The sequence below is a fragment of the Alosa sapidissima genome, chromosome 10, assembly GCF_018492685.1.
Source record: "Alosa sapidissima isolate fAloSap1 chromosome 10, fAloSap1.pri, whole genome shotgun sequence".
NCBI classification, from domain to species: Eukaryota; Metazoa; Chordata; class Actinopteri; order Clupeiformes; family Clupeidae; genus Alosa; species Alosa sapidissima.
This window is the reverse complement of record NC_055966.1, coordinates 18,365,336-18,387,031: the sequence shown is the minus strand read 5'-3', so window position 1 is coordinate 18,387,031 and position 21,696 is coordinate 18,365,336. Positions and strand designations below refer to the sequence as shown.

Sequence of the window (21,696 nt, the reverse complement as noted above, 5' to 3'; positions counted from 1 at the left end):
TGAAAAGTGTGAGACCCTGGCAGGTGACCGCGCGTGTGTGTGTGTGTGAGAAATGAGGCTCGTTCCAGTGAGTTGTGAAAGCACAGCAGGAAAGCTGAAGCTCATCAGGGTGTGTGTGTGTAGCTCATCAGGGTGTCACTGTTTGTTGCGCTGATGCTTAAACTCAACAACTCGTTAGCACCTTCACAAAGCACATCCAAGTCGAGAATGGCAAGCTGCTCAAACAACATTAGAGTGGTGTGTGTGGGGCTGGGGGGGTAGTTCTAGATCTAAAGAGAAACAATGAGTAGTTCCAGGACATTCTCTGACTGACTATGTCAACACGATGAGCCAATCCCCAGCAATCACAACCAGCCACATAACTCATTTAAGCATAAGAGTGAATCATCTGGAGAACTCTGCAAGGCCCAATCCAAGTTCAAACAGAACCAAGATAGTGCCAACAACTAGAAAAACCAAACAACCAAGGGCAAAACGAAACTAAGTGAGATAAATATCCAAAAGATACGTGACTGATAGCATGAGGCAAGAGAGTAGCTGGGGTAATGTGTGTGTGTGTGTGTGTGTGCGCGTGTATAGGTGTGTCAGAATGTGAGCAATTACTGTGTGTGTGTGTGTGTGTGTGTGTGTGTGTGTGTGTGTGTGAGTCAGCACTGAGTTATGAGCTGGCTTGGCAGCCGCTGCCCTGTCTTCAGCTGGGACAGACTGTTCCCCTCTTCTGCTCGGAGCACAGAGTCTGTGTCTACTTGAGCAACACAAACAGGACGTGTGTGAGTAGCGAGTAGAGAGAGTGTGTGCTGTGTTTGTGCATCATGTCCAATCAACTCACTGAAAAGGTGTCCAGCAGTTTCACATGTCAATAATGCGGATGAGACCGGGGGAGGTGAAAATAAGATGAGAAAGAATGAACACACACACACACACACACACACACAGTAGAGGTGTGTGTGTGTGTGTGAGTTACTGCTCACGGATGAAGTAGAATTATGTGCAAATGGGTGCAAGCTCATACATGTGTGTGTGTGGTCATTTAAAACTAGAGTATTTACCACAACTCATGAATGTGCCATTCCATTCCTTAGGATACAGCTGCAGCAATGAAACACACCTGTGTGTGTGTGTGTGTGTGTGTGTGTGTGTGTGTGTGTGTGTGTGTGTGTGTGTGTCCGCTCATCACATCACTGTCACAAAGAGAGGGTGACAAGTGCTGATACGCTCTAGATGCAAGATACCCGGGCAATGCTTTGCAAACAATCGATTGTGGTTGACTTCGGCTACCTCAAGACAGGCACCAAAACTTACATTGCTGATAAGCAAGCATATGCAACCCCACACATGCATGGGACAGAACAAGAAAGACCTCTTAAGTTAAAACAGGATCGCACTTCTGCATGCTGTCTATCATTGCAATGTTTTTTTTGACACAAGTTTGCACTACAAGCCAATGCGTCCACTGGATGTCTGTGGGGTCACTGTGCTGAGAGAAGCTCATTGCACAGAAATCCTATGGAAGCACACACATGCATTTGTGCATATCGAGATGTGATATGAGATCGAGATATGACTGACGGCACCACACTGCGCTCGCAGGCGAACTGCTGCTCCTACTGACAACCAGATACAAGCCAAACAGAAAATCCCAAAGGCAAGAGCATGCGTCTCATCCAGCACAAAAACAACAAAGTCGCTTCAGACCTCAAGCTTCACTCTAGGGCTTAGCAACTGTAAACACTTCTGTATTTGGCACCTCTTGCATTAGTTATGTGAGGCTATGAAAGAGAAGCCAAGTGTAGAATTAAAACTCTGTCAGGCACAGTGGAAGCAGAGGGGTGTGTGTGTGTGTGAGAGACATATGGTGCTCAGGGAGAGGAGGGCTTTACGGATGAGGAGTGTGCTCTCCTCGCCTTGCCTGGCTGATGAGGAGCACGCGCTGACCTGAAGTTCACCACATCACACCACAGCCCCGCTTACTACAGTCCACACCCCCTCCCAAAACAAAAAAAGAACAAAGTAGACACGTTGCTGTTTGGCTGCCTTCCCAACTCCTAGCAGTGTAGTGCTCCCACCACAGCGTATGAGTCACACAGGGCTGGAGAGGGGGGTGGTCTGCAGAGTGCAGACGCCCTCAACCAACCAACCAGCCTGCCTGCCTGCCTGCCTGCCAGTCAGTCAGTCTGTCTGTGGGGCTCCAGCAAAGGGAAACAAGACTTCAGTCTCTAGCTGACAGGGCCCCAAGAGGATGATGGGAAAGGAGGGCGGAGACACTGGGTTCTTACCTCTTGTTCAGCACCATGTTGCCCAGCTTCAGGTCACGATGCACGATGTTCTTCTGCACAGAGACAAGAGAATGAGACATTTTACTGGGCAGTTCTAAAACATGACCTCACTTATTCTATTGCTGTAGCCTTGTAGCTTAAATGTTAAAATGCTTTAATGTTAATAGCTTAAATTCTATTGCTTTAAGTCGTTTTGGATAAACACATCTGCCAAATGAATAAATGAAAATGCAGGGTTCCCATAAATGTAAAATTCCATTACTTGTCCCTGACAACAAAACCTGAATTTCCATATAATGAATGGTACGATATACCAGCAAATGATTTTAGAGCAGCCGCGTAGCGTTTAAGTATCTTTTACTTTTTTAGAGCGGGAGATGAATAAATGGGCATTGAATAAACAAAGTTGGTCTACTCAAGCAATCAGTAAAGCTAATAACCAGATATAAACCAATTTTGAGTGGAAATATATTTGTATTAATATTGGCAAGTAAGTTTTAAACTGCTGCTCAAAATTCCCTGATATATAGGACTTTGCACCACAAATGATAAAATTCTGACTTTGATATTCCAGAAATTCCATGACCCGTGGGAACCCTGTAAATTACTTCAGTTTAGGGCAGAGCAAAAAAAAAAAAAAAATCCGCTGACCAAAAGGGTTACTATGAACTGGACAGCAGGAACTTTCAGTTCACAAAGCAAGCTTTCACAAAGACGTTTTCCAACAATGGAATAAGAAAAAGGGGAAGACGGCCTTGTGATGGAAAAAATCGTACATCTGAGCAGAAACGAAAGAGAATCTCAAACTTCAGTGGAAGCTGAAGTTCCATAGTAACACACTCATAGACTCATCAAAGCAGACTCAGCAGTACTGTGGTGTCTGTACCTTGTGCAGGGCCTCCACCATGCCCACATGCATATACACGCGCGCACACACACACACACACACACACACACCACACACACACAGCTGTGGTGTCCGTACCTTGTGTCCACCATGCCCACGTGCATACACACGTGCATATACACGCGCACACACACACACAAAGCTGTGGTGTCCGCACCTTGTGCAGGGCGTCCACCATGCCCACGTGCGTACGCACACACACACAAACACGCACAGATCTGTGCTGCACACACACACCTTGTGCAGGGCCTCAACCACGCGCACCACATCGTAGAAGATGACGATGGCCTCGCGCTCGCTCAGCCGCTTCTCCTTGATGACGTAGTGCTGTAGGTTGATGAGCTCGGCCGTCTTGTCGCTGAAGTCGTGCGCGCACAGGCAGTCTAGCACCAGGCAGATGCGCTTCTTCATGCGCCGCACGCGGCTGGCCTCGCCTCCATCCTCCACCATCTCGTACGCCCGGTCCTGCACAGGGCATTAGAGAGAGACGAGGCCGCTCATCACATCACAGTTACAAAGAAGAAAGGGGGACAGTGCCCTGCTGGTGGCAACAGCTCATATGCTCTGTACATACATGTGATGCAATGCAAACAAAGAAAGGTGGTTAGAACAGGATCGCACTTGTGGACATCATGTGGACAGAAAGATGAGGAGAGGGAGACAAAAAGAGAGATGGATAGAGAGAGAGACAAAAAGAGAGGTGGAGAGAGAGAGAAAGAGAAGTGAAGGAAGCAATTAAACAAAAAGGTGAGAAAAGGAAGCAGAGAGATTGTGAAGAGTGTGAAACAAAGAGAAAATAAAGAAATAATGGAGGCAGATTAATAACGCTAATTATAAGTCAGGGAAGCTAAAATAAAAGCATGAGTGACACGGGTGGGGGGGGGGGGGGGGGCTGGGGGCTTCTGTGAAAAACAATTTAAACAGCACAAAATGAGAAGTGAGCACAGATTAGTTTCACACCAACTCTAGTGATAAGATCATTGGCTTTGTTTGAAAACTACAGCCTGGCCAAATTGCAGCCCCAAGGACAAAAATGCGTACCGTTGATAATTCCCCTACCTCTGTATTCAGACTTTCCAGGCTGCTATCTCACTATCTGCATCACAAAGCCACTGTAATTGGCCTATTCTGTAGAGTCGGTGAAACAGAGAAGGGGGGGGGGGGGGGGCTATTATCATTTCTATCAACGAGGGAGAATATGGAGGCTGGACCTGAATAAAAGCTACTCTCCTGCAGTCATCCGAGAACAAGGGGACATAACAGCCAAGCATTGATCTCTCTAAGCTAAGAATGAATTGTGTGTGTGTGTGTGTGTGTGTGTGTGGTTATCGGGGAAGACTGAGCCAGAGTATCCTGGGAGAGCTGGGCTATAATTAAACCAGCTCGGCCTCCCAGCCTCCCTGACTAAGAGAGCCCACAATAAACCCGATCGATAGGGCGTCTGGGAGGGAGTGGACCTCAGCACCACTGCACGGCCGTGCAGAGCCAGAAGAGAGAGAGGGGCAGAGAGAAATGATCACAACAAGAGAGAAAAAGGCTACACACATGATCACAAAGGATGCAGAGAGAAAATGCAGGCCCAAAAAAATGAAGGTCCATAGCAGTGAGTCACTGTGTCCACGAGCAACAACAAAACAAAAGTCAATTTGAGTGAATGAGAGTGAGTGAGTGAGCTGCTTGCCCTCTGTTTTTCCATCAGACAATTACTGGACGAGAACAAAAAAGCACACAGACAGGGATTACTTACGGGCAGATGTGAGCGGTTTAGCGATAGGTGGCGTGTGTGTGTGTGTGTGTGTTTGCTTGGCAAACTGCAGATGGACTGCATCCAGTTTGTCCTCAGGTGTTCATAACACAGCAGCACAATGATGTATGTGTGTACCTGAAGACACTGCACTTTTGTAATCCGCCCATTTTTTTTGGATGTAGTTTCAAGAGGAGCCTGTCATGCTGGTGCCGCACATACTTTATTGGGATGTAATGGCTACCGGTTTAAGGGTAAATCCAATGACTTTCCTGATGCTACCGATTCAAGTTTGGGGTAAAGTAAATAAACTCTGAAAGGATGCATCAGTAGATAAATCAAATTTGTAGTATACAATAGTGTTTTGTTTTGGTGAAAGTTGCAGACACACACGTTACACATTATGGGTGCTCCAGAACACCCCCCCCCCCCCCCTCACCTCAACTGCGAGATACAGAGTTGCAGCAGTATGTAATGTTTGAGTGTCGAGAAAAACGCTATATAAATGTAATGTGTTGTTGTTGTTGTAATGAGCAGCAGTTAAACCTATGCACAAGTCACGGTGCTTCAGTCCCCAGCTCCCCTCTTGCCACTAGACACTATACTACATGAATGGTATTCTGTTGAGTTCTAATTTTGTTGCTACTGTACCATGGAGGACAGGCCAATTAGGAGTTCTGTCTATCATTGGTGGCAGGCTAGGAACATTTTCCCAATACCGCAATGCTAGCGATCTCTGTGGGGATTTTGGTCAGTATAATCGTGATGTTCATTTTCATACTGTAAAAGTATACTTAATTATAACATATTTGACAAAGGGCCTGGGTGGCATATAGAGCAAATCTAGGGTTTAAAAGCAGTAGTGTCATTTATGTCACCCTGTTTATACCAGGTTACCACTGTTTTACACTGCTTGTAGTGTGTTTATACACCCTGTTTATACAGGTTACCACTGTTTTACACTGCTTGTAGTGTGTGTGTGTGTGTGTTCTGTGTGTAAAAACCATACCTGAAATAGGCCGTGATGGTGCACCACTCCATCCTGGTTGTGCAGCAGGGACAGCAGCGAGTATTCAGTGTGCAGCAGCATCTTGCCCTGCCGCTCCTCCTGTGTCTCTCCTGCCCCATCCACACGCTCCTCCAGCGTCAGGATCTGCACAGCAGGTCAAAGGTCACGCTCACAACACGGATTCACATATTGGAAAGGGTGACTTTAAATGCACACCCTTACTTTTTACATTCATTAACACAGCACTACGCAGTCCTGTTCAAAATGTGCTTTAACCCACTATCAATACATCACCAGCACATAACCTCCAGAGAAACTCTGCCAAAACAGACCCATAAAGAGCGAGTCGTTTCCCCTCTGGCCCCTCTGTGTACACACACTGCCAGGAAGACTGTGTGGACAGTGTGGTGTGGGGCTGTCTGTCCACACAGGAGTGCAAGGGCCTTGTCTGTCTGCGCCGTGGGGCACGGGGAGGTCAAGAGTTCGGCGTGTGGCACTGACGACAGGCCTGCGATGAAGCCATTATTTAATAGCCCCCGTAAACCAGACTGTGTGCCGCATTTGGTGCATGTGTGTAGTGGTGTGCACACACACACACAGCTCCGGCCTGGCCCTGGTACAGGAGCCGTAAAAAAGGTCAGAATCAAAGACATTTGCACAGGAGGGGAGGTCAAAGGTTCAGTCCGGAGGCAGAGACAGTAGTGGCTTTTGTTTGTTAGATGATGTCCTGTTCCATCTGCCCACACACACACACACACACACACACACACACACACACACACGAATGACTAGGGGAGCCAAGAACAGGGGGAGAGTAGCAAGGAAATGCGCACGGACACACAAAAACACACACACACTAATCACTCACTTTGAGTTGATAGAAGTCATCTGTTCCGTCCTTCCTGGCCAAACACTGGACTATGCTGGGCACAGGCGAGTTCCCCAGTCGCGGTCCTGAAGAAGAGAGAGAGAGTCAGACACATTTTCAATTACACAAAGCTGTGCTTTATGCAAAAGTGGATCACATGTACATTTGAACTGGATGCATATCTATTCCTAAAACACAACAACAATGGAAAATAGGAAACACAGGACGCCTATAAGCTACTTTAAGCCATAATTGCATTTCTTGACTATTTGCATTAGCATTTGAAGCGTGTTGTTCCTCACTTATTGCATTGAAAAGTAAATGCAATGTAACACACTTCAGGTAGACAGTCTCACTTTAATAGTGTTGAGCACAAGCAAAATAACTGCCAAACAGAAGTAGCGGTTCCTTTTGAAATCCCCAATACAATTAGATACTGACATTTCAAAAATGGCTTAGAGCCTGTGAGAGCCTCTTAGCTTAGATAGACTCTTACAGCAGCTATAAGTGCAACCTGAGAGACAACGGGAGGATTAGACAAGCATTATTTAAACTGAAGTAAATGGGGTGACGCCGAGAACAGAGTAGAGTGCAATTAATGCAAACAGATGTGCCGGCGTTCCCCGGGTCTGAAGAAAAGGACAGCTGCCCAAGCAAAAGGTGGTTAAATGGGGCATAATCCTCTGCAATGCCTCCCCACCCACCCATCAGTGGCCCTTATCACAACAATAGCCGTCGACACAGCAAGCTGACGAAAGTCGCGCCTTTACTTGCTGCGGGAGGGTGCAACTAAGTACTTTAGCCTAACCGTTTGCACAACTGTCTTGAGGGGGAATTTAAGGAGAGCGGGTCCTCCCAAAAAAAAAAAAAAAAAAAAAAAAAAAAAAAAAAAGACATACCACTATCCTTTTCCCAGTTTTGCAGCGCACTTACAACCAAAGTCACGGAGATCAGGAAGAAATTCTTTACATTCTTTTCTCAGGCACACAGAAGCCCCCCTTCTTTCATCTTTTCTTCCCCCTTTCCTGTACGCACTGACCGAGACATTAGGAGAGCGCTTTCTTGCGCAAGACTCCCCTACCGCCCCTTCACTTACTCACACTTTCTTACACACACACACACACACACACACTATAAGGAGCGTATAAGCAAAAGGAAAAATGCCTGCTTTTCTTACCCAGGACAAACGGGCCGGCTCTCTTGGCGTTACTGCCTGATATGCCCGTGCACAGTAACTTGCTGGCCCGCCCGGACGATTCCCCTGCTCCCCTCTCTGAAGCACGGCGCTTGGACATCGTGGAACTGCGGCAGGCAGAAAAACAATAAGGCTGTTAGACACAGGAGCAAAGAGCATTAGGTAAAGTACTGCTAGCACAGTATAAACCAACACAGACAATAATCTGCATGCAGGCGCACACACAAACAAACACACACTCACACAACAAGCACACACAATAAGCACCGTGGTGGTGTAAATCCTGTCCAGCAAACTGCACTCAAACAGAAACAAGCCCTTGTGAATGGAACTCTGGACTGTCCACAGCGGATGGAGAGCACAGAAGTCTGCGGAGAACAGCAACCTTCTTGCTGTGTGTGTGTGGCTGGTAGCAGAGCGTGAGCGTGAGCAGGAGCAGGCTGAGTAACCCCGTCCACTTCACACAGCCCCACCAGCACCACCGGCACCACTGGCAACGGCAGGCTGACTCATAGGCAAGATGATACAGATAGGGGGAGGGAGAAAAGAATGGAGTGAGTTGAGTGTGTGTGTGTGTGTGTGTGAAAAGGGGAGGGGTGGTACTCATGACCTGGCCCCTCCTTCCCCTCCTTAAGCAAAACACACACACACACACACAAACACCCACCACCTCAATTTGCTAACGGCAGACCGTTAAAGGGGTCAATCGTCGGCAGCTCATGAAGATGAGGCCATGTCAGCTGAGGGTCCTGCTGATGACACTAGGGCTGAGAAATTCGGCACACACACACACACACACACACACACACAATGGCATCGACTGTAGCCAGCAGCTAGGGCACCCATGAAAAACATCAAAAGTCAGAGAAAAGCAGGCTGGAATTACCCCCAGATGGCACAGGGGCATGGATGTAAAGCATGGTCACATCCACCAAAATAGACAGCTTACTTCTTGGTTTGGCTCTCGGCTCCTATACATTTATTTTCCCCCCTCTTCTCTCCTCTGCAATCCTTGTGCTTTTAATCTGCTGAGCCGTATCTACTGAGAAATCAGCATTTAATCTGGCTGAAGCATGACTGTCACTTCCTCTCCCTTTCTCATAAGCGGATATTTGTGGTTCCTATTTTCTCCCTCATTTTTTTGGATGGGGGGGGGGGGGGGGTCTGCACACAACATCAACTTTCATTTCGTGTAAGTGTAAGCACGTGGCTTTGGTGCAGCAGGACTGGGGAAAGCAGAAGAAAAGATCCCCTGCACCAGCGCTGGTCGGGGCTTGAGAGGGATGTGTTTTGAGTAGCTGGTGGCTTCCTCTAATGTGATGAAACTCTCTCAGCTTCCCGTGACGGGATGCCGAGTCCCGCTGGCGGCGGTGAATCACGCTCAGCCCAGAGGTTCTCTCCAGTTACGACGTGTCATGAATATCAGATACCAGAGGATGACACCAAATGTGCACATGCGTGCGCGCGCGCGCACACGCACACAAACGATCATGCAAAACACCTCTTGAAATGCCCATATTTGAAAGAGACAAAAAAGCAGTTTGAGAGACCCAAGCACTGCTAGGCAACTACCCTCCTCAGTGAGCACAAAATGGTTCAATGTATCCTACAACCAAACAAACAAGAGCACGATAGAGAGAGGCTCTCTGTTGCTGCAGAGGTTTACATTCTCTCAAAAAGTCACGTAGATGTTATATATTTTAGGTGAAAGCTTTCACAACATGTCTGGACATTTTGTTATCAGTTTGCCATCGTCGCCACCTACAGATTCAAATTGTGACAGGTTGAGTTTACACCGTCAGTTGACACTTGCCACACAAGCGCCCGTAGCATGTGTATCTTCCCGGGCATTCACACATTACATACACACACACACGGGTACTAAGGACAGTCATTGGCAATCCCTCTGCCTGAGACACAGAGTGAGAGTGAGCGCGAGCAGAACATTCTGCCAGGTCAGGCAACAGTTGGCAACCATTAAGCATGAATCATCCTCTTTGAAAATGACTGTTCAGTGTCCAGACAGACGACAGCGTGACAGACTGTGACTGAGTATCGTGATTGTCACAGAGCCGAGCGCTGTGTGCCCGGTGCAGCCTCCACAATTGTGCCACCACTGATCTGCCTTCACTGGCTACTTGAGAATCAAGGCCACTCGCCTGGACAGGCCGTCCTCAGGCTGCCATGTGAGAATGGCAGTGACTAGGGAATAGACAGCCTTCTGTACAACAAAGCTGGTGTTCATTCATAAATACAACACTGGCCAGGACTGCCAGGACTTGGGATTGAGTGTGTACGTGTGTGTGGGGGGTGTCTTGGATCCCATTTCAAGGTCATGTGCTTGGCAGCACGCTTTGTTATCTTTTAACCTCTGACTGCAACTGTGCTTCAAAGTCATTGTTGAGAAATTGCTGAACAAATCTTTTTTAGTTGCTTATGGGGGCTCTTCAGGTGACTAGCCTAAACAGTAATGTCTGAAGAAAAAAAAACGGGGAAAAAATAGGCCTATCCCTCACATCAAACGGTATCATGCATAACATCACTGCAAAGACTAACATCAAGGGGAAGGACTGAGGGGGAGACAGAGAAAGCAGAGGCACACCTAGTCTGATGCATATTATCTAAGACAAGAGTGGAGGCACGCTCCTCTCCCTCGCCAGCACGCAGTTCTGAAAATAGCCCAGTACACTGAGCCGGGAGACACCATAGGCGGCATGAGATCCACCCACTATCTGGTTTAACAGCCATCGCCAGCACTCGCTCTACCTCGGCGAGGTATCCAAACCACGCGTCTGCTAGCTCACTGGGTTCAATTACCCGTACTGGAAGACAATGTTCCTGAAGGAAGAACCAAGAGAAAAAAGACCACAGACTACGGTGATCAATCAACACCACTGTGTAAACACGAGCACGTGGACTAGCCGATGGTAGAACAAAGTTCCCCAAAAATATATTGTGGCACTTATGCTGTTGCAAAAAGAAACATTACCATTAACGATACTAGGGAGAGAATGGTTGATATTAACCACAAACACTGAATGGCAAGTCAGGAGGAGTACTTAGCTGGTTAACATTATGATATCTAGCGACTGAACGGCAGAGTGCTGCATGGAGACAAAAGACAATGCCACAAAGTAACGTTAGCGTAGGGTGTGGAAACTCGGATGTTTCCCAAGGGCTGGTAACCAATATTCTACGAAAAGACAACTAGATTTTCAACCGGATGCATAGTAATGTTATTTAACACGACAGATTAACACTAAGGTCTACATTTACTCAAATTGGCTCACGTTTGCCTAATTGCAAACTCAGGCAACTCCAGTGGCATCTTTCTCCTTGCCATCATAGTTGCCTCGAATGACTGACTTGCAACTGAATAAGCTTCAAAATGCTGCGTGCATCACCAATTAGCTGCTAAAATGAGGATGCCTGTAACGTTGTTCGGACGGATAGGTCGATCAAACCGTCCAAATAATATGTGCAAAGTCAACCTTATAACTTTTAGCTTGTGGCTACACTGCAGATATAATATTCGTTTCAGAGAAGAAAACACAGAAGCATTCAAGTCGGACACCAACCGATGAGATAATGTCAGATGAAGGTCCACAGATGCCTGATTCCTTGGCATTTTCCGATAACGTTAACTGACCGTTAGCACAACTAATTTCACCGACGGTAACGTTAACGTTATGCATTCAGTTATGACTCACGGCAAAAGCAGCTACGGCGGTTAATGCATCGTAATGTATAGGGACAATTCAGACACATTTAAAGCAGCGCATATCACGCAAACCTCGAGTTATATTAAGTTAACGTTACAAACCAGAAACAATTGGTTCAAGACGTTCGTAGACATGTCCTTCTCAACAAGACTAGGCAAAATTAGCTGGCTAGTTAGCTATCGCTAGCTACTAACATTAGAGCCAGGGCTTCTAACAACGCTAACTCGCACTAGCCAGACACCAAACGAAGGCTGCACACACAACCACAAGACCACAATACACAACACAAGCACATAGAACGGTGACATCCGAGTTGCGACAGAAACAGTTTGCTTTATGCAAAATGCTAACATATGCCTACTAAATTCTAAGGTGGTTGATAACTTCGACATATGTAGTTATCCTTACCAGCGACAACTGGCTAGCCTCTGCTAACGTTAGCAGGACTGGTAGACAACTCAGACGCTGAGTTGAACAATATCGCCTATTTACATAGCACGAGAAGTAACAAGGGCAGCGCTGAGGTTGAAAAATATACCTTTCGCATAGTATTATCACACGTGTATATCAACTCATCTGGGTCTTTAAACAAAGTAATATAGCTGACTGGCTAGTGATGTCGCCACCAAACTCGGTTCAAATCTCAGATGAGTCGACTGAAGGGCTCTTTAACAACAACTTACCTCGAGGTAAAACCGCCGAGAAAATCGTACGTGCTCTACAACCGGAGCATTTTTACACTCACAAACTCTTCAGATTCAATATAAACGAATGTTTTCAAAACAAAAGCCTGGGTACTCCGCAAATTTGAAGTTGTTTTACTACGGAATAGTGCAGCCAGGAAAAGCCTTCTATCGACGGCTCTGATCACATCTTTCCATAGCAGCACCACCTGACAACGGAAATGACGCACATTGAATGAATGACAGGATTGCTCAGCCAATAAAACAACCACCACAGTCAATTACCATTCAGCAATCTATCATATCTACCCTGCTCTGAAACAAGACTATCCCGAGCCCACTGATGAAGTAAAGTTACATTAATATTTAATGTATCGTGCTGAATGGGGGCGGGGTATTTGCTTACAACAGGATCATTGACAACTGCATCCAAAATGATGACTCAGTGAGTTGGCCTACAATGGCCAATATATCCCTATTCATAATTTTCTTCAATGAGGTTGGTGCATTCATAAAAGACGCTCAACGTTCAGAGACAAGTGCAGAACTGGATGATTCTAACCAACTAGAAATAAAGGAAGTTAAATCGAGTAAATGTTATAGACATTATAGGGTTATAGGCCTACAGTGACGTCAAATTTGGCTAAATTTGACCGATGAGAATATTATGGAGAAAATCCAACATGTCATGGATCACACAGTCCCTACTGTGCCGCTCTGTTTTACAGTTAGGCCTATTAATCACACTGCATTCTTGGCTGACATTGTCTGAGGCAGTTCACACAGTTCACTATCCGTTTTCAGTGTGATCCATATTTAGCCCACCTTTGCATAATCAACAGTCCCACCCACCCCTCTAAGTCTGAGACCAGTGGGAAGGTGCGGGGCCAACTAATCAAACAGAGAGGACCATTTAAAGGGCAGCACCTGAGGTTGGACTCTGTAGCTTTCCTGCTCTGACTCAGCTCAGCTCTTGCCCTCAGCCACATGAAACATTTATGACAGCCTGTGGCTTATCGGCCAGCCCACTCCTTTAGAGGTGTGGAAACTCTGATTCATTCTGTGTATGCCCACGGGCAATGGAGAAAATATTTTAAAAGAACGGCAGGAGAGCGAGAGAGAGAGTGAGAAGTGCACCAACAGACAACAGTTAATCTGTACATGGGTGTGTTTCCTTTTGTCTGTTTAATGATTGACTTTAAATGCAACATGCCGAGATGTTCCAGTGATTTAAGCTTACTTAATTTAGCTGCAATGATTTATTTAGTGGATGTCTGATTCTAATGTTGAACAGAAACTAAAAACACACAGTTTGTGCCAGTTTGCTTGATATACCAGAAGTCTTAAATGTGTTTCAGGCTAAGAACCCCGGGACCTCCAAAATACATATTGTGTAAAACAACATTGCTCATTAATATAAGCCATTTTTTGTCATTGTTTGAAGATCTCTGCTTTAAAAAAATGCTCCAACTGCCCATTTAAATTAATTCCATTGAGATTAATTGCTTTATTATTCCTTTATGGCTAAACTCCCAAGTCGTTGTTTTATTTTTAATGTCATGCAGCCTACTTGTGGTAGAATCGTGTGGCTGTGTAAATGAGGATGTTTGTTTTTGTGGTGAAATAATTTCATTGTTGAAGTATTCAACCTACACATATACTCACAAACCATATAACTGCCATCTGACATAGCTGCATGGGCTAATTGTATGTGTTTGTCGTGCATGTCTGGGTTTCATGCCTTCTGGGAGATAGTGACTGCTTATTCCCCATGTTAGTCCTAGCCAGGATGAGTGTCGAGAATGTTTCTTCATTTTGAGATATCCCACCCCCACACTCACTCAGAGCGGTGTCTCAGCATGTTTTGATTGTTGTATTTTAGTTATTCTAAGTGTGTGTGTGTGTGTGTGTGTGTGTGTGTGTGTGTGTGTGTGAAGGTATGAGTGTGCGTGATTGTGGGTGGAGTGTAAGGGTGTATAGAGACAAGCCCAGACTCTGATATTTTCTTTTTGACTTGCCTTTCCATTTGTTGTATCCATGCAAAACAGGTGCTGTTGCTATGGGGATCCTCTGAGAAATGCCATGATGTCAGCCGAATGAGTGGCTGAGGAAAAGGTAAAACAGTAAATGACACAAAAGGAACCAGACTAAATGTTGTACGGGTCAACAAATTATAATGGTTAGTCTAGACAAATCATGTGGTTTGACGAACTTGGCTATCCCAACAATCACTGACAGTACAATGAATTGTGAATTTGCATCTGCAGCACCTACATGCCAACTTTGGTGTATGGCTGACCATGCGTCTTGAAAAGGGGGTTGAGAGATTTGATAAGTGATATTTATTTTCTCATGGGGTGCACTGGGGCAGAGGTGTACTGAGTTGAAACATTTCCATGCATATAAATACTCTTCCAAGTCGGTCCATGCAACAAGTATATTCTAATATTGTTTTTAATGTACCGTATATGTACATAATATAATATTGTTTTTAATGTAGACTTCAATGCTGACTCACTGAGTGTCAGTGGCATGAAACTAAGAGCTGACCTTTTCACCTGGTTGAATTACTATTTACAAACAAACAAAAAAGAACATAAGGCTATGTGATAAGTACAATCTTGTATCATTTTTCAACAGCCATGCCTGTCTTAAAATAGTTAAAATGAGGTAGATGTTTTTTTTCCCCCAGCATGAATGTTTGGAGTGATGTCGCTAGCATGAGATCAAGCAGCTCACTAAGGTACAGATGTAGGCGTTATCTCCCCCAGATTCACAAATGAATACATGTCTTTCAATATTGCTTGCTTGAAACACAGTCATTCAACTGCCAAACATGTCTTGGCTGTGTGGGATGCAGCTCTGGCTCTGAGTGGGTGGTGGGACATTGTGACAAAGACTTAGTAGTCCTGGTTTATCGGTCACTGACTGTACCGTACAGTAGGTTATGGGAAATTCACTACGAGCATTTTCATGTCAAATCAACAAGGTCAAAATGTTCCATTTAGAATTTGTGAAAGGTTAAATTTAAAATTCAGAGGTAGGTTGAGATAATCTTGCACTAAACACAAACATGTGACTTCATAACAGCCAAGTTCAGAGAATTTTTATTCACACTACTTTTGGGGAAAAACTAATGAAAAAAAGAAAGACAGAATATTGTTTTCATAAACATATGGTCTATTTCACAGAAAGAATAAAAACACAGATGCAATGAAATGCGTCAATAAATAACCACAATAAGTTCAAAAATGTATTCACAAAATTGTATGTAATTGGGGCCTTATTGGCGTCTACATTATTATCAAATTCATTACAGTGGTGAGTCAGTAAAATGTTTTAAACCATGGACTAGGCAACATTTCTTAAAATTTGACCATTTAAAGTTTTGTGACCAACTGACAATAACATTCAGTTCATACATATATTTTTGGATATACAACTTTGAAACACAATGACAAGTGCACTTAGGTTTTCTGTCTTCACTCTCTTGACACATTAACAATTGCCTGGGCTTTTACGGCAGGTGCTGGATCAACGAGCTGAAAACCTCTCAAACAACTAACATGCACAGCATGTGCAACTCTTATGTTAACAACTGAAACCATGAGTAATTGAAATGAGGATTCTGAAAGTGTTTAACCAAACTGAACATGATAACCTTACAGCAATGACAGAAACTAAGCCTGGGGACTAGTATTTGGTTAACACATTGGTTATAGAACACCAGCATTTCAATTACACATGATTTACCATTGCAAAATGACTGTAGATGAAGTATGCCCCCTGGTGGTATGGAAAAGCAATGCAACCTTAAGCTGTTGTAAAGCACTTCCTGGTGCTGATGAAACACAGTGTGGCACCAACTGTTCGGGAAAGCTTTGGGGCCCATGAAGGAGCAACACCAAGAAATGCTGTAAGGTGATTCTAGTCGCGGCCATACACACACACACACACACACACACAATACACTGAAGCAAACAATTTGCCCTCTGCCCGAAAGGTAAACTATTGCAGCAGATTTTTGATGACCCAAAATACCTTGATGAGCCAAAACCTGAGTCGTCCTCCCATCACACCTCCACTCTATAAACACACACAATGGAGGTTGTGCCTTGTGTGGGGCACATACGGGTCCACACTAGCTGTGAGGCAAAGGTACTCAGTCTACTCAATGCCTTGTCCACAGCATGACACCATGACTGTGCCTAACCTGCTTAGCCTTAGCCTTGAGGACCGCTACAGACCCACCCTGCATCACAGGCCGTCCATCATGGCCAGCAGGTCATCTCCTTTGCTGCTGGAGGTAGGGGCGGGATCTCCAGATTCACCAAACTCCCCCATGATTTTGGCCAGCTCGGCATTGGCCTGTTTGTCCTGAAACACATGGCATGTGGCCAATGAGAAACAGAGCTTCTAGTGTTCATCTTGTGATCATTACACTTGTGGTCATGCTGTTAGCTTAACCTATCCCAGATTCACCAGTCCAGCTCTTCCAGTCAATAAAACAAATTATCCTGTTTAGAAGAAACATCTATAAGTGGCTCCACTCTAAACACAGATTATTCTACTACCTATGGTCTGTCTGCTATTCCATTTCAAATTAGACAGTAGCCTCACTGTGTACCTCTAATTCCTGCCTAATTCCAGAAATTAAATTGTGTCTGTCCAGGAGAATAATGTTTATATTAGTGTAATATCATATTACTTTATCTTACCTTGGTTGCTTGGATATTTATAACTTCATATGACAGCTCATCCGGTCTTGATATTAAAGCTTCTCTGTGATCAAGAAGAAAGACAAGAGATACAGGCAAATGATGGCAGTCACACAATTGGTTTTAGAGATATGTTCTCATGGAGCACCACTTTGAAAGCAGATTAGATGGCCAGATAGAAAAAAAACTCACTCCTCTTCTTCATCTGTGGCAAATAGGTTCACACGGAACCCTGAGTCTGTGCTGGTAGGCGTCTGCATCTCCAAGCCCCCCATCAGCTTTGCAAGCAGATTTAGTTCTTCTTTTGCAAGAGGGTTGGGTGCAGTATTCACCTAAAATGTATTGAAAAAAATAGTTTGAAAGCATTAGAATAAACCCATTCCTATATAAAAACAATGTCACAAATGACACCCATTTACATGCAAACTCATTTCACCTTGGTGTGCTGTGCAGAGTTCTTTGATGTCCCTGACATGTGGGTCTCCACAGGACGACTCACGCTATACCTAAAGGGCAACATAAACACTTAAACTCAAATCATGTCTAAATAATAACATACATTTGTCAGTGCATTAACTGTTCTCATTTCAGTTCATATCATTAGCTGTTGGTATTCATGATACTGCCATTTGTAATGAACTTTATGGACCGGTGAGTGAGGCTTACATGTTTGTGCCCAACTTGATTACCCTCTCGCCAAACATTTCAAACGAGCCCTCACGGAGAGCACTGGTATAGTTCCCACCATTGGAGAACTGAAGTCTCTTAAGCTCCTCGCCAGAGCAACTGAACTGCCTGAAACATCAGAGAGACAGGCAAACAGAGAAACACAAACATATACTTTTTACAACATTTTCAGGCTCAATTCACAATATACAGATATACTGCTGGGTTATCCAAAGCCTATTTTAACACAGAATGCACTTCAGACTCGTTAAGTCCAATATGCTGTAAGACCCATTTTTAGGTAAAATCGGTAACATCTGACGATCTACATGACAACCAAAGCACTATTTTTGTTTTCATTTTCAGACTACAAACTCTATTGTTCATGAACCATTGCTCCGTGACATATTAATGTTTCAAGCCATTTCAGCATGACCACACACAATCCTATCACAATTAGAGCTATGCTAAAAGTAGACCCAGCTAAAATTAGATGGCTGTAACATCCAACAGTCTCTTCGCTAATGCAATTAACTCTCAAAAGGGTTTGTCTACAGTAAGTGAACTAGACAGAAACGGACAGAGATAAGAAAGAGCAAGGAGTGAGGCCAAAAATGGAGGAAGCCAAGGCTTAGAGAGGTTGACTCTGGAATATAATTTACAACAGGTTGAAGTCAGATAAGACAGCTCCAACTAACAACTGTGCATGACTCAATACTTCAAGCTTCACAACAACATCAAAATGGCGATTCAGAAAGTTACATTTCATTAAGAGAACCCCAGCTAGATCAGATAATGTTTAACTAGTGGTGTGTTGTCGCACCTCATCTGTCCAGGAACCTGTGTTCCACATGGCACTGGACCAGACGTCGGGAGCACAAAACGCCCATTGGAATTCTGTACTTTGTCTTTCAGGAATATGGACACCTAGAACAGGTAAAAACAACAAAATCAATCAATCAATCAATCAATCATTTAAAGAGAAATACAAAAATAACACACCCCCTGGTTGCTACAGCTGTTGCTCAATGATGGTTAGTTACCCAACTAAGTGGTTTCCCAATCTCGTTGCATGAACTTCCCATTTCCATTTATTTCACATAACCTTCACCCCTAGCCCATCCAGCTGAGACAGCAAGCATAACATGACTCACTCGTATGTGCATGTCTTGGAAGAATATGAGGAGGGTCTGCCTGATCAGTTGCAACTCCCCAGCTGACAGTGGGGTATATATCTGTGAATGTAACCAAGAATACGGTTAATACATTATTCCTGTGACTTCATTCCATGTGATTTCTGGTTTAGACTCTGCTGTAACATACCAAAAACTCCAAAAAACATGAGAATTAAATGAACCTGTCCACTCTGTAAGAAGCTTTCGGGTGGATGCTGTGACCACATGCTGTGCTGTGGCCTGTGCAGTGGATGTGACCCACCTCTATGAGCTGGCGAAACGTCTCGTCCACCTGGCTGAGGATGCTGGGTGTGTCTCTCACAAAGTCTTTGATGGCGTCCATATGGTTGAAGGAGACCAGCAAGATGTCCTTTGGTCGTGGACAGAGCAGGACCTGATACTTGAAAGCCATGGTCATCAAGTCATAGAGCTGGCAGGACAGAGGCACATAGGACAATAAAGACATAAAAACAAAAGTTACATTTTACTTTTTCGATGTATGATGTAATAAATCCTGACATTTTGTAAGTATGCTTAAAACTATAGTGTAGGATTCAAGAAAGGTTCAAGGCCATCTATTAGCATGAATAATACAACATTCAGAATGATGTTTAGTATTCAGTATGATGTTTACAACGAGTGTATAGCCTAATCACCTGAGAAATGCTGACACAATACGTCAGTCAACATAACCACACACCAGAGGGTGCCATTTGGCTAAATGTTGGCCAAATAACCACCTCAAAGGAATCATATTGTATAGTAGGCCTACTAACATCAATAAATTACAGGCATTCAGAATAACAGTTGCCATTTATTTTACGTTTTGGTGAAAATGTCCAGATATAATTCAATCCAAATTTCTTATCACCTTGTGTTTCCTTGTTCAATTACCCACCATATAGCACATATAGACATTGATGTACCTTGTCCATGCTGGCTTGGTTGAGCCTCATGATTGAGGCATGGGCCAGTCGGTCAAAAACAGTTCTCAAGGCCTTCTTGGAGTATAGCTCCTGTGGCTTGAACAGCTCCTCCAGGAACTTCTTATTGAACATGGTAGTGATGATGTCATTCATTACTGCCACATCACAGGACACAGAGGATACAGAACAAGCACATCACAATGTGGGATGGAGGTTCACTGGGAGGTTTGGGTGTTTGGTCATAAGCGAAGTGAATATAGAGGCAGTAAGACGACTGACCATTAGTGACCAATCTTCTACACTGAAATATAGCACTCCCTCAGGCAGACAAGTGAAGCCCTAAACAGTCTTCAAGCATATGCCCCAGGCAACAATGACAACAATAACCAGCTCGACGCGAGTCTTCCAATGGTGCACATTCTGAGTAGTACAGGCTCTGACACGTATTGTGAGCAAAAACCTGAGCCAGACTAGGCCTACATTGGCAGCCAGCATGTGGATTTGCAGCGTAGCCTACTTAGATTGATAGAACTAGTTTGGCATATGAAGGGGGAGCACACCAGCGAGACTAAAAACCCCTCATTTTCTGTTGATGTAACACCCAGCGAGAAACTGCAGCCTATGCAGCCTACCATCGGTGAAGCAAGGACATGTTTACCTTGTCTTCTGTCCTCCTCTAGCCATGCATCAGCTACTAGGTAAATATAAATAATAAAGATCAGATGTAACAACAGTTGATATTAACTTCAGAGTAAGGTTAATGACTGGTCTTCCGAGAGAAATCACACTGCAATAAGCATGTCTCTTGCTAAAGCAAACTACGATAAGTTGTTAATAAGATGGTTATACATATTAACATTAACGGTACTCCTTGGTCTGTGGCAGGCAATAATGACGTTGCATGGATAAATTAGCCCATGCACTTCTTATTTAAAAGTACTAAGGTCAAGCTATTGGCCATCTAAATATTTTCAGTTTCCTTACTAAAAAATATGCTCACTTGAATAGTTAGCAGACAGTTATCTGAGGTTAACGCAAGACAAAGATTAAACGTCTGTCTGGGAGACATTACTGGCTAGTAGTGATTTAGCATGACTGTTACCGTTACCGTTACCGTTAGTTTGACAGACTGCATCTGTCAAAGATCAAACAACAAGATCTGCTGTAAATAACTTGCTTGTCGTTATGACATTAACATAACTTATCTAGCCAGAGCTATTCTGTGACCATGAGACGTAGCATAAAGCTTTCATTTGGCCCTGGCTGACACAACAGCTTTATACCGCCAGCGCAATGCAATATAAGGTATAAAATCGTTTGTGGTAACCTGTTGCTATGGCTTATGCTTCGTGGATCAGTGTACAACTGTCGTATCTGAATGGCTGGTTTTCTCGTCCTAACGTTACTGTTACCATAGTCTACAAGCTACTAGCTAATTGCATTGCTAGGACCTAGCTAATGTTACCTTTCTTGGCTTTGTCGGCTGGGATATTCTGAGCTCGTAGGCGTTGATCCAGGATGTAAAGCATTTCTCCACCGAGATTAATGAAGAGAAGAGGTAGTGTTCTCGAAGACATGTTGGATGTTCACGCTGAAGCAACCCTTCAGTTTTATAATTTACTCTAATAACTTGATTGTGGCAACACAACAGACAGAGCCTGGATTCTTTTTGCTGTTTGGGATAAAGCGTCTGAAAGCTTTCACTTGGTTGCCAGGTCACGACGAGCAAGAACCAATCATCGAGGGCCTTACTAAAAGATCTGCTCAAATGTTTACACGGTTTGACCATAGACGACTGTATATATAG

General features: G+C 44.3%; 2 protein-coding genes across 5 annotated transcripts in view; both read right to left on the bottom strand.

Moving 5' to 3' along the window:
- Positions 1-12,641, bottom strand: part of stk40 (serine/threonine kinase 40) — a 23,999-nt gene extending 11,358 nt beyond the window's left edge. Inside the window, exons 1-6 of one of the 2 annotated variants that reach the window (XM_042108243.1) lie at positions 12,405-12,641; positions 7,982-8,106; positions 6,805-6,890; positions 5,937-6,080; positions 3,421-3,648; positions 2,277-2,329 (exon numbers count right to left, since the gene is read on the bottom strand). In XM_042108243.1, the coding sequence (XP_041964177.1) occupies positions 2,277-2,329; positions 3,421-3,648; positions 5,937-6,080; positions 6,805-6,890; positions 7,982-8,099 (629 nt within the window). In that variant the 5' untranslated portion in view covers positions 8,100-8,106; positions 12,405-12,641. Of the gene's footprint in view, positions 1-2,276; positions 2,330-3,420; positions 3,649-5,936; positions 6,081-6,804; positions 6,891-7,981; positions 8,107-8,266; positions 8,606-12,404 lie in introns of those variants that run through there. The other variant, XM_042108244.1, reaches the window with a different exon arrangement.
- Positions 12,642-15,644: 3,003 nt separating this feature from the next.
- Positions 15,645-21,696, bottom strand: oscp1b (organic solute carrier partner 1b). Of its 3 annotated transcripts, none has more exons than XM_042107144.1 (11): positions 21,355-21,696; positions 20,548-20,583; positions 19,890-20,044; positions 19,226-19,393; positions 18,943-19,023; positions 18,612-18,715; positions 17,789-17,917; positions 17,559-17,628; positions 17,315-17,454; positions 17,123-17,186; positions 15,645-16,781 (listed from the first exon to the last, which is right to left on the bottom strand). In XM_042107144.1, the coding sequence occupies exons 1-11, from the start codon at positions 21,464-21,466 to the stop codon at positions 16,662-16,664; spliced, it is 1,179 nt and encodes a 392-aa protein (XP_041963078.1). In that variant the 5' UTR covers positions 21,467-21,696; the 3' UTR covers positions 15,645-16,661. The 3 variants fall into 3 exon arrangements, with proteins under 3 accessions (XP_041963078.1, XP_041963079.1, XP_041963080.1); XM_042107145.1 differs by having other exon boundaries at positions 20,548-20,580; XM_042107146.1 differs by lacking the exon at positions 20,548-20,583 and having other exon boundaries at positions 21,355-21,690.

Excerpts from the sequence above, each read along its gene's own strand:
- oscp1b (XM_042107144.1), bottom strand. The coding sequence starts at position 21,466 with ATGTCTTCGAGAACACTACCTCTTCTCTTCATTAATCTCGGTGGAGAA. Across the intron at positions 20,045-20,547 it reads AGAGGAGGACAGAAGACAAG|TAATGAATGACATCATCACT; the intron begins GTAAACATGTCC and ends GTGATGTGGCAG. Across the intron at positions 17,455-17,558 it reads ACTCTGCACAGCACACCAAG|GTGAATACTGCACCCAACCC; the intron begins GTGAAATGAGTT and ends AATACATTTTAG.